General features: G+C 41.7%; 1 protein-coding gene across 1 annotated transcript; it reads left to right on the top strand.

The window, feature by feature from the left end:
* Positions 1-8,860: 8,860 nt before the first annotated feature.
* Positions 8,861-10,539, top strand: LOC105984853 (cornifin-B-like). The gene is made up of 2 exons (XM_013015169.1): positions 8,861-8,917; positions 10,017-10,539. Exon 2 carries the CDS (start codon positions 10,036-10,038, stop codon positions 10,537-10,539), a length of 504 nt encoding a protein of 167 aa, XP_012870623.1. The 5' UTR covers positions 8,861-8,917; positions 10,017-10,035.
* Positions 10,540-17,197: the final 6,658 nt, after the last annotated feature.

Here is a 17,197-nt window from a genome sequence, read left to right on the forward strand (position 1 = left end):
GGGAATGAGGATCTACCACTTTGGCACAAGAATTATACCAAATAATCAGATGCATCTAAGAACCAACAGACATAGAAAGAGTTGTCTGTCCTCCCCTTATCTGACTATAAACAGAATATACATTTCTCTTTGGGAGATAGCATAAATTTTTCCTTCTCCTAAGGAGGATTAAATCAACCCTCATCAGCAAAGGCAGAGAAACAGCACCAAGATGAATCCATAAGTAAACCTTACCAAAATGACTGCTAGATTCTACTAGATTCTATTTCCCACTCACTGTCTGCAATTTATTATCACATCAAGCCCAAACTCTCTGACATTTATTTTTGTTTTAATTCCGTTACTTTTTAAACAGCTTTATTAGGATATAATTCATGTATCACACTCACTGAAGGCATATACTCTTGGGGTTCTTAGTATGTTCATAGACTTATACAGCCCTTGCCACCATCAATTCTAAAATATTTCAACTATATAAAAAACAAACTCTATGACTCTATGATCAGTCATTCTCCACTTCTCTCTCCCACTCTACTCTCCTTACCCCTAAACCAGCTATACATGTCTTATCTATGTATTTGCCTATTCTCAACACATTTATTATATTTATTATATTTGATTTTTACCATATATTGTTTACCAGTGTCTCCCTATCCTCCCTCCCCACTAAGAGACCAACTAAGGCCATCTACTTATTCTCTGCTTCCATGAAATTAGTTTTTTTTAGATTCCACATAAATGATATCATAAGATATTCCATTACCTGGGCTGGGAAGGTGGCTCAGTGGTAGAGCGCTTGCCTTGCATGCCTGACGCCCTGGGTTCGATTCCTCAGCACCACATAAGCAAAAAGAAAAAAGCCGGAAGTGGCACTGTGGCTCAAGTGGTAGAGCGCTAGCCTTGAGCTGAAGAGCTGAGGGACAGCACCCAGGCCCAGAGTTCAGGCCCCACGACCGGACCTCCCCCGCAAAAAAAGATATTCCATTTCCTACTCCTTTCATATTTCCCTTAAAATAATGTCCTCCCAGTCCAACCATGCAAAAAAATAACAGAAGTGCATTCTTTTTCTAGATGAATAGGATGGATGGATAGACAGACAGACAGACAGACAGACAGACAGACAGACAGACAGACAGACAGACAGACAGACAGACAGATAGATAGACAGATAGATAGATAGATAGACAGATAGATAGATAGATAGATAGATAGATAGATAGATAGATAGATAGATAGATAGATAGATAGATAGATAGGTAGATAGGTAGATAGGTAGATAGGTAGGTAGATAGGTAGATAGATAGATAGGTAGATAGGTAGATAGGTAGATAGGTAGATAGGTAGATAGATAGATAGATAGATAGATAGATAGATAGATAGATAGATAGATAGATAGATAGATAGATAGATACCATATTTTATTTATCTGCTCATCTGTGGACAAACAAGGTTGATTTCAGTTGTGGGGTTTGAACTCTGGGCCTGGGCCTCACCTCTTCAGCTCAAGGCAAGTGCTCTACCACTTGAGCCGCAGAGCCTCTTCTGGTTTTCTGGGGTTAATTAGACATAAGAGTCTCACAGACTTTCCTGCCTGGGCTGGCTCTGAAGTGCTATAGCCTCAGATCTCAGCCTCATGAGTAGCTAGGATTATAGGCATGAACCACCAGAGCCCCGCTACAAGGTTGACTTTATATACTGGCTTTTGTGAAAAGAGTTGTAATAAACATAAGGTTTAGGCATTTCATTTACTACCCTTGCATACTTGTTTCATTTCCTATGGATGTATATGCCATAATGGGATCAGCTAGATCATATGGTAGTTCTAATTAGGTTCTTTTATGAAGCACTATAAGTGTTTTTTCATAAAGGCTACACTGATTTACTTTCCCACAAACAATACATTAGGATTCTCTTTTCTACACATTCTTACCAATACTTTTATCTCTTGTCTTCTTAATAATAGGTGTTTTAAGATGCTTGAGGTAATGCTTCATCATAGTTTGATTCACAATTTACTAAAAATTGGTAATATCAAACATACTACGAATTTTTTCAAGTGGCGTCTAGTCAGGGTTTTTACAGATTTTTAATCAAGTTAGTTATTTTCATTCCATTGAGTTTTTGAGCTACTTGTAAATTCTAGATGTTAGTCCCTTGTTAGATGTATAGTTTTAAATGTTTTCTCCCATTCTATAAGTTATCTCCACTTTGTTCATTGCTCTTTTTTGCTGTGCAGAAGCTTTTCAGTTTGACAATATCTAATTTGTCTGTTTTTCTTGCCTGTGATTTGGGGTCCAATCCCTAAAAAGTATTGCTTTAATATCATAAAGCATTTGGTCTTTGTTTTCTTCTAGTAGTTTCATAGTTTCAGGTCCTATATTTAAATCTTTAATCCATTTTGTGACAACCTTTGTATCTGACAAAAGATAAAGTTTAAATTTCATTCTTTTGCATCAGTAGAAGAATAGCTTTTCTTGCTCATTGGTCTTTTGTCAGTGGGCCCCATCATTGAATCCAAGAAGTAGAGGAAATGATTTCCTTTTGCGAAGCAGAAAATAATGCATTCTTTATGAGTAATTTGAGACTCCAAAGATCAAAATTTGGTACTTGGAGCAGCTTCTTTGAGTTGGGAAGTATGGATCTTTAACTCACCAGCAAGTCTCCATACCAAGCACATGATGGTGGCCAAGAATGTGACTCAGGATCATTTCCTGGCCCCAAGCTACTGGCTCTCATCCTAGGCTGGCCAAACCTGCCTGGACCTGTCTTTTGATAAATTCCCTGGAGGGAGAGTAAGGAACAAGGGCATGTGGCAGTACTTAGCCTTCCTTCCACAGGACTTGTGTCACAAGTCTCCCAGTAACCTCAAGAAAAACACCCACATATATCAGCATCTAGTTTCTAGTTACATCAACATCACTATCTGACCAGGAACCTTAGCACCCACCTATACCTCCTTCCACCTGGAGGACTGAATTCAGAGGACTGAATTTTCCTACTGGGTTGAGTGCTAGAGGATGATAAGCCCTTGGTTTATCTGTGGATTCCTTAAAAATATACTGAATTAAACTTCTGTAATGCCATTCAGACAATCACATAATTTTATAAAGTAGTTATACAAAGGAGTTTAATTGAACATATCAATTTATGAGTATAACACATCTTAATCAATGTCACCTCTCCCATTGTCCTCTCCCACCATCTACCTTAACCCACCCTTCCCCTCAAGTTACCTGGCTCCACTAGATGTATACATTCTTAAAGATCCCAGATGATGTCAATTGTGTTGGAGAAAATCCATGTTTTGAATCTAGTGTCATCCCAACTTGTCTGATCACGAAACCACCTATGCATAGTTTAGTAATATAGAAATGTAGACCTTTCCCCTACTCGTTTCTCTTTCGTTAGGATGGAGAGATTGTAGTTATCTTTTCAGTAAGATTACAAGTAACAATTATGCTGAGGGGACACACTGTTCCTGATGGGAGCTGGCTCCCAGAAGCTCATCAAATATTCCTTATTTCCCCACCAGAGTTCTCAAAGCTGGATTCTCATGCTTGACAGTGAAGCGTCATCCCACAAATACGTGTTAAATGAATGATTGATTGACTGTTTCTAATTGAAGCAAATGATGGAATTTTCTGAGTCATTGGAGATGAGTTTCTAATAATAGATGTAGTCAGACCCTAAAGAGAAATGCACCTGATATCTATTGTCCATCCACACTGTTGTGACTTTGCATATGTAATCATTTAATAACAGCTCTGAGGGCAAATATTATCATTCCTAAGTTACAGGTAAGACAAACTAAAATTTGCCAAAGCCTCAGAGTCACAGTGCAAAATTTGCATCTTGGCTCAGTTACTATTTGCCTGTAAACTTGGCAAGTGAATATTTGTGCTTGCAACTTATACATCTGTAGGATGGATTTGTGGTCTGCTCTTTGCATTGCTATTACAAACACTGGAACCAAGCCAGTGGTAGATTTTAGTATTAGGAGACTCTCCCAATACCACATATACAACTAGCAAAGAACAGAGCCAGGATTAGAAGCCAGGCGTTTTCAAACCTGTGGTCTAGGGACTACTATGAGCTTTCTTTCAGATGAAGACTCAGGACAAAACAGGCACAACTACACCAGCAGAAGAAGGGACCAAAAATTACACACACAGCAGTCATCTCCCATGAGGTTTTAGATTCTTTGTAGAAAAGCCTTAGTCAAGGGCTTGTCTCACTGCCCCTTCACAGTGTAAGGGCAATGTGTGATGGAAGGGATAGCATACCATTCTGAACCATCTCAGATTCCAGTGTACTGTGGAGGCCCTGAGTCAACCTTTCACACCAGAGAATTTCTATTTCAAATAAACAACAGGTCAACTGGTCAGAGCAGATGGGTCAGGACCCAGTCAGTATCTCTTCTAAGAGTGGCCCTCCAGTTCATAGAATGCCCCATGGGTGTGGAGTGTAGCCATCGTGATACTGTATCATAGCATGTCATAACTTTATGAACTCTTGGAGAGTTACTTATTTTCCCACCTCCGTGTCCTTAAGTAGGGCATGCCCAGGTCATAGCACAATCACTAATCACTTTAGCTACTGCCTGTGTAGGGGTTGAATAGTCATTGTCGCTATCCAGTAGTTCAAGATATAATCTTGAAAACATGGAAACTCAAAAATTAAATAAATAAAACACAATCACATAAGGAAAGAACGTTGTTCCACTGAGGAAGGTGGTCGGCCCTTACATAAAGCATACAACAGAAGAAAGATTTGCTAATTTTTTTTTTTGCCAGTCCTGGGGCTTGAACTCAGGGCCTGGGCACTGTCCTTGAGCTTCTTTTGCTCAAGGCTAGCACTCTACCATTTGAGCCACAGCACCACTTCCGGCTTTCTCTGTTTAGATGGTGTTAAGGAATTGAGCCCAGGGCTTTGTGCATGCTAGTTAAGCACTCTACCACTAAGCCACATTCCCAGCCCAGGTTTCTACATTTTTATCAAACACCTCAGGGATGGAATGATAAAAGGGAGAATAAAGAGTAGATCTGTTCTAAGGGAGAGAGAGTGGTGAAGGAATAAAGTACCCCCAAGTTTTGGTCTGATTCTTCCACTAAATAAGCTGAAAGTCTTCTTCCTCAATCCTTCTTCTTCCCCCTCCTCAGGCTGAGGGGCTGGTTAGAGACTTCTTGATGCTATAATTTCTCTCTTTCTCTTTTGCTCTCTCCCTCTATCTCCCTCCCTCTCTCCCTCCCTCCTTCTCTGTCTCTGTCTCTGTCTGTGTCTCTGTCTCTCTCTCTCTCTCTGACTCTCTCTCTCTCTTACTCTCCCCACTTTGCCCCCACCCCCTCCACACTCAAGTTTGAAAACATAGCTTCTCTTAACAGGAAGCTCCTAATACCCGGAATCTGGAATTTCTTCCTTCTTTCCCTATCCTATCCTATCTCAGATGTGGGACCTGGGCACTGAAGAACTTGTTTATTTTGTGCTGATCCCAGGGCTTAAACTCGGGGTCTGGACACTGTTCCTGAGCTTTTTTTTGTTCAAGTCAAGCACTCTGTCACTAGAAACTTTTTGTGAAAACACTCTTCATGACCTGAAATGAGTAGCCAACATTGAGATCTCTCTGACTCTTCAGTGTGATCAGAGGACAGGCAAAGGCAAAACTCTCTTAAGACTTTGTTTCTAGGTATGTGTTTTAAACAGACACTCCAATGGGAAATGAACTGGAATGTGAATGTTGGATGAGGGATGTTCTATGCAGGGAGTATATAATCTAAACTGGTTTTGATAAAGCTTGACCATTGAGTAAGCTAGGCCACCAACATGAGCCAAGAGGAAAGGACCAGGGGACCATTCTGAATCAGTGGTCAATTCTGATGCTGGAGTAACATATAGGGAGCAACAGTCTCCTGGGTACTGTATAGAGTAGCCACGTTTCCCTTTCTTTATGTATGTTGCAGCTTGTGAGACTTCAGGCAACAGCTAAACCTATCCTGGTGGTGAAGAAACCAAGAATCTTTAAGTCAAAGGGAGAAAGATTCTTAACAAAAACCACTAAGTGGACTTCAGATACAAAAATGGGGAAAATGATGATGTCAGGGTCAGAAGTAAGATCTAGAGGCTGGAGCCAGCGCAACCTTGGGGTAAAGAAAGGGCAGGTTGAGGCAATAGGAGAATTCAGTCAAGGCAAGTACCAAGATGGAAAGATTCCTTTGTGTCCAGGAAAAGAATAGGAATAGCCCAATATCAGAGCTGGGCTTGGATAGCTCAGAATCTGGGTGGCATCAGCAGACTAAGGAGCAGGAAGAAACCTTTGCTGGGCCTGGGAATCCCACTTGAGGTAGCAGAGAGTTCCACCCCCAAGCTCCTGCAATTGGGATCTGTGAGAAGGGGGAAGAGGAAGACAACTGAAGTATCATATGCGAAGTCTTCTCATCTCTTCTCATCTCATGGTAAGAAACAAACACAAAGGAATGTTCCTCTTGCAAGAGACTTCTCAGTAGTTATCAAAGAAGTCTCTGCGTGTGTTATTAAAAATAATGCCATTCCATCCCCTTACCCATTCATTCATTCAGTCAGTCAGCCAGCCATCACTTTACACTCATCCATTGCGAAGCAGCTACTGTATACCACGTACTGTGCTTAGATGCCTATCCAGACACAGTAGGAGGCTAATCTTGGACTCAAGTTTACCTGAGGTGACCCAGCTGTGAAGCCAGCTGGTGCTCCATAAACATTCAGGTATGTATGGTGGGAAGAGAAAAATCTGAGAAGAAGAAGAAGAGCCATCCACACCTAAGATTTAGGGCAATTTGGATTTTCAAAGGTCACTCCATTAGTAAATTATGTTAGGAATGCAGCTCTCAATCAGTGATCTCAGTCTCACATTACCTTGATAAGAGGAAATTGCTGGAGCCTAACTGTTGTTTGGCTCCCAGAAGAGAGAAGTCCCCAAGTCAGGGAGAATCCTGAGAACACGTGTACAAGGAGAGCCCCATTGGGTAGGTGCTCAGCAGCATCCTTTGTCTCTTTGGTCTGGGAACCCAGACCATGGCACTGTACTGCTCTGAGGCCTCCTGCAGAGTGAAATCACCTGAATTAGAGATAGATAATTCAGGACCTTAGCCTTTTCCTTCTTATCTTGGGCCCTTCCTATCCTGGCCCTCTCTGATTCTCTAGCCCTGCAAGCTCTCAAGGGTCTGAATTGTGCCTGTTCAAACCAACTGTATTCCCAAGGCTATATTTGTTTACCCTCCATGTAGCAAACATTACTGAGTATAATAATGCCAGGCATGCCTAGGAGTGACCTGAGGATGAAGCCCAGGTTCACTGACAAACAGGGACTGCCCTTTGAAACACAGTGCTATTCTTGGCTTCTGGATGCAATGTCCATACTTGTGGTAAACTGAGTCCCTTACTTTCCCTATACTAATTCACTCCCTTCTATTTTTAGCTGAATTAGAAATACCTTTTGTCTCTAGAGCCACTTCAAACATCAGGCAGCTTTATTCCTACTTAAGAGGATTTAGCCTAAGCAACAATTAAGGGCTCCTGCATAAAGCCAAACTCTTCTTCCTGTCTTCTCGTAGCCACTGGCTTCCCAGACACGCAGTGGACTTGACACCAGGGCAGGAAGTCTGAACTCCCTTTTCTACCTTTTAGTCTTTTCTGTTTGGGCTTAATTCTTATGTGGGCACTAAGAAGGCTTAAAACAAAGAAAAGTTGGGGTTGATTTCCTCTTGGGTTGTTTGTTTGCTTGTTTGCCCTAGGGTGATCTGTTGTACACCTCCTGGCTTCAAATCCCCAATTGGCCTTCAGAAGTGGGATTAAAGGTTCTCTGTGCCCCTACATTTACAGTCCATTCATTTTTGCTGCAGGAAGAGGAAGCAACTGACCTTGGGAACTCTGTTGGTTTGAGTAGGCACAATTCTGACCCTTGAGAGCCCCATAGGGGTAGCAAGTCAGAGAGGATAGGAAAATATTGCAGCTGGCAGGAATCTGTAGGTTGGGGCTAAGACTAAAGTGGACAAGAAGGACAAAGGGTTCAGCACTGAGGTCTCTGGATGGGATTGGGGTGAAGGTGGTTGGTAAGGTCTTCTAGATGTTTTAAGAAGGGGGGGCAGAATAAAATCTAGTTAGGAAGGAAGAAAGAGCCACAGCCAGCTGGGTGAAACAGAAGGGCAAGGTGATCCCAGAAGAAGGATTAGACATGGCACATTTCAAAAGCAAAGGGGCAAAGGTGTGGTTGGTGAAAGCGAAGCCAGTTCACCTAGATTAGCAACCAGTCATGAGGGTGAGGCTTGGGGTAAAAAGTGAATAATTCTGAACGTTTGTATTTCAGTGGAGTTGGGATGTGAGAAGTGAATTTCAGAGATCACAAGTTTCCCCAGATGATCATAGGAGCTTAAAATCAGTTCCTCCCATCTCTAGCATCCACCTTTACTGAGAGACAATAAGTGCCCCCCAGGTCCTCTTCTCCCCTTCCCTTCTCCTCCAGCTCATGGCTAATACCTATTCTATTCCACAAAACAATCCTTGCACTGGTAAACCCAGCAGGTGGCAGGGCCACCAGCCCTGACCCCAGAGCTGACTCATTAAATCCTCTACAACCTGTTGCTAAACCCTCCCCCAAACACAAACTTGCCACCTGGGTTGGAGGGGGAGGTGGCAATGGGATCCAGATGACATCATGGTCAGATTGCTAATGCCATTATATCAGCTGAGTGGTTTTCATCACAAAAGCTGAGTCAAAGGGTGATGGAGGGGAGGGGGGTGAGTCATGTGTGACAGGTAGAAATGAAAACATAGTGGCTGGGGCAGGTCTATTTCCTGGAGATGTTCATCTTATAAAAGCCAAGCGGGCCCTTGCCTTCACACCAGACCCAAGCAACCAGGCAGACTCTTCTTCTCTGTGTACGAGGTAAGTCTCTGATTGCAACTAATCTGAATTTCTTTCTTGGTTTATTATTATTGCTATACAGTGGGCAGGGTATGTATGTGTAGAGAAGTTGATGCAAGGTATAACTAGAGTCAGAAATACTGGAATCACTTGAACTTGCAGCACTGTTTGGGTATAAAGGGAACTTACAAATGGTTAAATCTGAAATCTGCCACCTCGGTGGAACAGCAATGGAACCCATGATTCGGGGAGAGAATCTACTCAAATGCTCACAGGAAGTTCATAGGGAGTGAAAGACTAAGTCTCCATTCCAGAACACTCTCAGCCACAATGGTATAATACTTACTAAACAACTGTTAATTCATTAGATAAATCTCTAGTGCACTTTCATTGTATTCAAGACAATGTACTGGGCACTTTAGGTAAGTGAGACCAATACGAAACTTAGCAAACTTACAACCTGTGAGGATAATTCAAATATCTATATCTATATCTATCTATCTATCTATGGAGAGAGAGGGGTGGGGAAGGGAAAGCAAAAATATAAGGAAGAAAATTGTTTTTGTGAAGAGCCAAGGGCTGTGTGGTTTAGGGCAGCGTGGTTCAAGAAGAGCTTCTTAATGTGAGCTACAGTGGAATAGTATTTGGCAAACAGATGGGAAGCGATACATATTTTAAAAGGAACTATGAAAGCCAAAGCCAGAAGTAAAATAGGGGTGTGAATTAATCTAGAGTCACCTTAAATGCTCCAGGGATTCTACATAGCCTCGGAGTAGATGGATAGATGGACTGCAATTGTTTCTAGGATATCACTTTCCAAAAGATTCACTAGATAGACTCACGTGTCTCTCAGAATCCAGCTTTCTTGGAGGGGCATTTCAATGAATGTCTGAGGAGGAAAGGAAGCCAAGGAAAGAACCTCATTGAAATGGAGCAGAACATATTGCCTTTAAACTCTTGCTCTTGAAGGTTCCTAGAAATGATCACAGCACATTTTACCTTCATAGGTGAACGGAAAGGCTCCCTCTCCTTTAGAAGGGCCTGCAATGACATCTATTTGGCATTGAACTTGACTTCGTCTCTGTTTTGTGGAATTACAGAGTTTATTTTCTGTCTCTAGAACCAGCCACTGTTGAAGCATGAGCTCCCAGCAGCAGAAACAGCCCTGCACTGTACCTCCTCAGCTGCAGCAGCAGCAGGTGAAACAGCCTTGCCAGCCTCCACCCCAGCAGCCATGCGCCCCCAAGGAGCCCTGCCACCCTGTTGTTCCTGAGCCCTGCCCTTCCAAGGCTCCTGAGCCCTGCAACCCAGTTGTTCCTGAGCCCTGCCACCCCAAGGCTCCTGAGCCCTGCCATCCCAAGGCTCCTGAGCCCTGCCACCCCAAGGCTCCTGAGCCCTGCCATCCCAAGGCTCCTGAGCCCTGCCACCCCAAGGCGCCTGAGCCCTGCCATCCCAAGGCACCTGAGCCCTGCCACCCCAAAATGCCTGAACCCTGCCACCCCAAAGCACCTGAGCCCTGCCACCCCAAGGCGCCTGAGCCCTGCCACCCCAAGGCGCCTGAGCCCTGCCACCCCAAGGTGCCTGAGCCCTGCCCCTCAACAGTCACTCCAGCACCAGCTCAGCAGAAGATAAAGCAGAAGTAATGTCTGCAGCCACACCCTTGAAGAGCCGATTGCCAGATGCTGAGCCTTCTTCCCCTTAAATCCCACGTGGCCGCTTGATCTTGAAATTAGCATGCTGTCACTGAGTCATAATCTTTCTCCCTTTGCATCCCTTCAAAAGATATCCCTGATACTCATTCAGGTGTCTTCCTGAGCTTCTAAATATGGATGAAAGGCTCACTGAGTGAGCTAGTCTTCCCGTGGGTCAGGGTTCATCTGAAGAGGGATCAAGTGAATCTTCCCTGTCCTGGTCTCATTAAATCACTGTTAACTTCACTCCTGGTTATGTGTCAATTTCTGGTTCAACATTCACTGCTCTCTCATCATGAAGCAGGAACCAGCACAGTAAAACTGGTCATGAGGTCTTTGGTGAGAAGCGTTGGATGCAGACACTGAGAACGGTATCTGTGTCCATGTAGCTGTTGCATGTGTGGTGGGACACTCCTGGACTGTCGTGGGAGATTCAAGGCCACTCGGGCTGTTACTTTGGGCAGCCATAGCTAGATCAGGGGTTTCTTGGTTCTCCCAACTGACTCACAGCTAAGGACGCATGGTGCCCACTTCAAGCAATCTCCAAGTCCTTGTCCCAAAGTTGTACTTATTCTGTTCGGTTGATTGCTCTTAAAAAATTAATCCAAACTGTGGGTACCTGTGCATACTCTAAATCAATTTTTTGTTGTTTATTCATCTTTCCTCTTTGATATGGCCAACACATGGAGCCAAACACAAGCATTTACACTTCCCTCCTCACACTTTACTTCTCACAAAGCACCCACACATGCTCACACGGGGCAGACTTTCAGATATACAAACATTGGTACACATAACTTCCATATGCTTAGATTCCTCAAGTCACACAACACACATTCACAGACTTTATCTCCTTAGTCTTCTTTTATTGAGTTCTCCTTGCCTACTATGAAGATACCTGATGTTGCCAGAAGAAGAATAGAATCCACACACCTGCCCCAGGAGCTCTCTAAGCTGTTGATCTGTACCTTCCTCACATATAAACATGCAAGTATTCTCTCTCTGTGTCTCTGTCTCTCTCTCTGTCTCTCTCTCTCTGTCTCTCTCACATACACACACATGTACACAAAATACAACACATATATGATGCTTTTCTATGTAAGACATAGAAATAAATGCATCAAATTAAACATGATAGAAGACTAAAAATTTCAAGTAGTTTTCAGGAAGAAGAAAGCTAAAGCAGGTAAGACAAAGTGTAAGAAAAGAAAAAGAGCAGAAAGGCAAACTCAATAGACCAATAGGTTTTATTTAGCATGGAAATTTGGGAAGGGCAACCAAGTCTCTTTTAGCCTAACTAAAGGAGAAATGGTGTACCCCCTTACAGCTAGGTTCCCCTTGAATAGTAGGCAGAAAGAGTAAAGTCAGGTGGAGCATTGGAAGCAGAGTGAGATGGAGATGGGATGGGAGAGAAATCTCATTTTGACTGAGGAGTTTCAAGGCTTCAACAGCATCTTTGCTCACCAGGGTCATCAGCATCAGACCAGGCCTTGGTCTTAGGCTCTCTTCTCTAAAACCACAGGATATATTTGTTCAGGAGCGATGGGGAGGGGAGATGATTCAGTGGGGATGGCAGCAAGGACAGTTCTAAGATATGGCTCTCAGGGGGAAAGGTGAGTTCTTTGAGTTTAAGTTACTTGCCATCACAAACACAAAACTGAGGGAAAACAGGTCATTCTAATGTAAAATACCAAGGTAAAGATGGAAAAATGGAAAAAATATATTAAGTGAAACAAGCCAGGCCCAAAGAAATATAGGTTGCACAATATATAAATAGAATATGTCTATGATATTCTTAGCAGGTAATCACAATAGCCCAATCACTAAGTGCATAGGACCCATATATAATGAAGTATATCAAAATAAACTCCAAGACTTGGAAATTAGAGGTTTTTACTGTGTCCTGTATGCAGTTATTTCTATATTTTCCTTTCTGTTTTAGTTTTCTATACCCTTTGTCTTGTATATAAGCTTGTCTGATCTGTGGAAGGGGAAGAGAATCACAGAAACAGTAGGACAAAAGATGAACTAATGCAACATTGATACTCACTTGACACTATGTTGTAAATGAACTTTACAATCTGGGGGTAGGATTATGGGGAGGGGTAAAGGGAAGAAAATGAGGGAGGGGATAATATTGTTTAAAAAGATATGTACTCATTACCTTACTTAAGTAACTGAAACCCCCTGTTCATTACCTTTACAACAAATTAAAAATAATTACATAAATAAAAAGAAGTTGGAAAAAATCACACAATCCAGCCTACTCATTTTCCATAGAAGGACACAAAAGAATATCCAGGAGGCAAATGTAAGCACTTAAGGCTACTCATTAGTTGTATGTCTGAATTGCACCCAGAGCCCAGATCCTTAGACTTTCTGCTGCTGGTTTTATGTCTTCTTAATTTTCCTGGTGACCAGGAGACTTCAAAGACTCTGCTGACCAGATCTAGAATATCCAGAAACTTCCTTCCAGAGCAGGATTTCGTGGAGGGAGGGTGGATTTTCAGAGGGGCTGAGGTGGATCATTGGGGAGTGACCTTCTTGATAAGATGAGGCTTTCTAATGTCAAAGGAGTATATATAAAGTCCCTCCATGATGTACAACTATGACAAGTAAGTTTGGAAAGATGTCAGAAATACTAAAAGTCCCATAATGTTTGCAAATTGATGAACAGTTTTAGACCTGTAGGAGAAAATGACATCACATGGGTATTCGTGGTAAGGCCAGGTGCTGGTGACTCACATCTGTAATCCCATCTACTCAGGAGGCTGAGATCAGAGGATCACAGTTTGAAGCCAGCCCAGGCAGGAAAGCCCATGAGATGCTTACCTCCAATTAACCACCAAAAAAACTGGAAGTGGCACTGTGGCTCAAAATGGTAGAGCACTAGCCTTGAGTGAAAAAGCTCAGGGACAATGCCCAGCCCTGAGATGAAGTCCCACGACCAAAAAATCAACCAAAAACAAATAAACAAACCATGGTAAGGTAATTTCTTATTGTGGCTCATTGGCATGATGGAAAAAGTTACTACTTCCCTAGGAATCATGATCACTAAATGAGCAAGCCCTGATTGGGAAAAATGTTAGGACAATATCAAACTCATGTAAAATATTGTGACATGTAACATATGATAGCAAGCACTGCCAAACAAACAGTAGTTGTTTTCAACTTTTGGGTAAAATAAATGTTGTACATTTTGTCCTTTGAATACTTCTTCATTTCTTAAACATCAGTTACACTAGGAACTGAAATAGCATTTATATATAATCTTTCATTAAGGGAGTAAAGAAAATCCAAGGTGCTGATGGCCTAGAGGAACTGAAATCGCTTTTTATAGATAATGCTTCTTTAAGGGATTAAAGAAAATCCAAGGTGTTGATGAGCTAGAGGAACCTTCCTGAAGTCTTGCCACAGTTTTCAGGATAGTAATCCAAAAGGGTCAGGAGTGGCATCTTAGGCTTGCTTTTTTTCTTTTTATATTGTGCCTCATAACTCCCCCACTGCAATTCTAAATATTTCTCTTGTGGGAAGCTTCCCCAATAACAGTCACTCCACTGACTCAAAAAGACACTTCCATCCCAAGGTTATAGTACAGCTGGCAGGGTGGAGTACTCTCAGATCCAGGCTCCTTCCCTAAGCAGTAAGCAGAATGTCATTTGGTAAAGCTAACAGTAGAGGGCAGATACTACATTCCCTTGAGGAGTCACACTGGTAGCATGTCTCAACACACAGGGTTAGAAGTACAGTTCACAACGTGGCTGCTGTCCTTACCATCTTTCTTCTCACAAGTACCTCTTGGTTTTCTGATTCGCCATGTTCATTTTCCTAGTAAGGCCATCAGTCTTCGTGTGTGCTACAGAAAACAAGACAGCATCTGGTTTACACAAGATCTGTTCAGAGAAGAGGTTTCCCGCTGGGCTGCCAAGTAAGACAGAAACCTCTGATGTCAAACCTTTGTAGCAGGGTGGCAGGAAAACTGCATGATCCTTTCAGGAATTCAGACCGCTTTGTGTTTAGGTGGGAAATGGCTGCCCATGGTTGTATGAGTAGATCCCACCTCTCTATAGCTGAGTCTTTCTGACCCTATCAATGGCTATTATTCCTACGAGTACTCTGAAAATGTGATTCTCAGTGCATATCACAGAGTTAGCTGAGTCAGAGTTCTTGTATTCATGTCTGTCTGTTTGGTTGGTAAGAAAATGCATCACTAATGTCAATGTAGGGGACTAGATAATCCTCATACAGAACAGCATCTGGAAATGCCCCAGATGTTTGTAACAAGAGGATGGATTGAACAAACAAATATATCTCAAACACAAGATACTACTGAACTGTTGAATATATTGAACCATTGACACATATAACAGTTTGAATAAACCTCTGAGAATTTATATGGAGTTGGGGGGGAAGCTAATTTCTTTTTACAAACTATAAACTTATATCATGATAAACTCATCTCATGATAAAAATGCATCAGTATTGGGAAAGTGAGGTGCTTCTATGTAAGCAAATAAGACAACACGAGCATTCCAAAATTATGATTTTTGCCTAAACCACTAACAATAAATACTACATTAGCTTTCTATTGCGCAACATATTAATACCATAATATCTGGGATGAGAGGGAAAAAATGGGATAGACTGAGGGAAGGGATGATATTGTCCAAAAAGAAATGTACTCAGGGCTGGGAAGTTGGCTCAGTGGTAGAGCGCTTGCCTCGCATGCATGAGGCCCTGGGTTCAATTCCTCAGCACCACATAAGCAGAAAAAAGCCAGAAGTGGTGCTATGGCTCAAGTGGTAGAGCACTAGCCTTGAGCTGAAGAGCTGAGGGACAGCACCCAAGCCCAGAGTTCAGCCCTCACAACCAACAACAAAAACAACAACAAAAGAAATGTACCCATTACCTGATTTATGTAACTTTAACTACATCCTCTTTATAATAACAATTTAAATATTTGTAAAAACTTAATATCTTAAAATAGCAGGTATTTATTATCTCATAGTTTCCATGGGTCAGCTCTACAAAGCTTCAATAAAGATGTAGCTAGTCTACATTCTTCATCCATTTTCCAACTCATTCCGGCTGTTAGCCAAGTTCATTTTCTTGCAGTACAGTAGCCAATAGCTGCAGCTTTTTAATCTTGTCTGTGCGAGTCCTGCCCAGATCCTAGAATCCAACTGAAGTTCCAAGGAGTTGCCCATTACACCTGCCAACAGCGTCCTCAGTGATAGCCCTTGCTTCATCAAGCGCCCAAGGAGTCTCAAGCTCTAGTAGGCTAAGTTGGAACCATACATATAGTGGATCACACTTTAAGGAGAGTTGGATCATTAATTTTTTAGTTAGTGCTTAGAAAAAGGTCACCAGTTGTATCCACACATAAAGGCTAACCATTTTTTTTCCCAACATGACATCTCACTGAGATGGTATTGGAAGAAAGATCTATCGAACATCAAGTCTAACATCTTGCCTGTCAGTTATTTCTCCAAGTAAAATTATCCTTCATGAAAATAAAAATAGTTCAGATCAAAGTTCATTGGTACATATGCTGTTTCTTGAGCCTTCAGATTTGAAATGTAGCAGAAGTAACTCTTTTTTTAAAAGCATGTCATACAGGGTAAATTTTAAAATAAATATTACTTTCTCATCAAGGACTTTCGTATTTTTTACTTAACAAGTAATAATTGTACACATTCCCAAGGAACAGTACCAAATACATACTTATCAAATAGAGGTGGTCAACATTTTTATCCCCTTATTATTTCTTTATATTTGAAGGAATTTACTAATTAGAACTGGCATCATTTAACTGCAAGTGGGAGCCATAGCAAAAGACAATGACTATTCCCCCCTAGAAAACACAAATAAGATGACCGGAGCAGGGGAGTGATTTGTATTCTGATTTGGGTTTTTTTGGGGGGTACAGGGGAGTTCACATCCATTGATCTGTAGCTTCTGTGATCATTTTTGCTTTCTTGAGGCTGCTTTGCTTAGCTAAAGATATGCAGCTCTCTGTAAATATCATATTTCTGCGTTTTAAAGGTGACAGACAAATTACCAATTCTTAATATCTGTAAGAACAGAGCATGCAAATGGATAAGCTGAAAATTGTTTTATAATTTGATCTTATATCTCAAATCTTCAATAGTTATATATTTTTTCCCACTTACTCCTTCTTTAAGTACAAAAGTCTTGGCAAGATACCTCTATTGAGGTAGTCATTTGTGAGATTTGAATTTGTTAAGTGCTTTCTCCTTGTCTAAAGACTTTATTCAGTACCTTGTCCCAAGGGTCAATATTTCTGAGCCCCTAAAAATAACTGCCTTGATTTTTCTGAACTAGGCACATTGAAATTCTTTTTTTAATAAGTTTTTTTTATTGTGAAAATACCATACCAAGGGGTTACAATTACATGAAAAAGGTAATGAGTACATTTCTTACCAAGCATTGTTGCCTCCTCCTTTGTTTTTTCCCCTACCATCCCTGCTCTCCCATCTCCTCCCCGCCCCCACCCACCCACCCCCACCAAAGTTGTAAAGTTCATTTTCAACATAACATCTTGTACATCTCATTGTTGCAATGGGTCCACTTGTATCCCTATTTAAAC

Source organism: Dipodomys ordii, unplaced genomic scaffold (genome assembly GCF_000151885.1).
Source record: "Dipodomys ordii isolate 6190 unplaced genomic scaffold, Dord_2.0 Scaffold26, whole genome shotgun sequence".
NCBI classification, from domain to species: Eukaryota; Metazoa; Chordata; class Mammalia; order Rodentia; family Heteromyidae; genus Dipodomys; species Dipodomys ordii.

Bases quoted from the DNA above. Each gene is read 5' to 3' on its own strand.
- LOC105984853 (XM_013015169.1), top strand. From the start codon at position 10,036: ATGAGCTCCCAGCAGCAGAAACAGCCCTGCACTGTACCTCCTCAGCTG.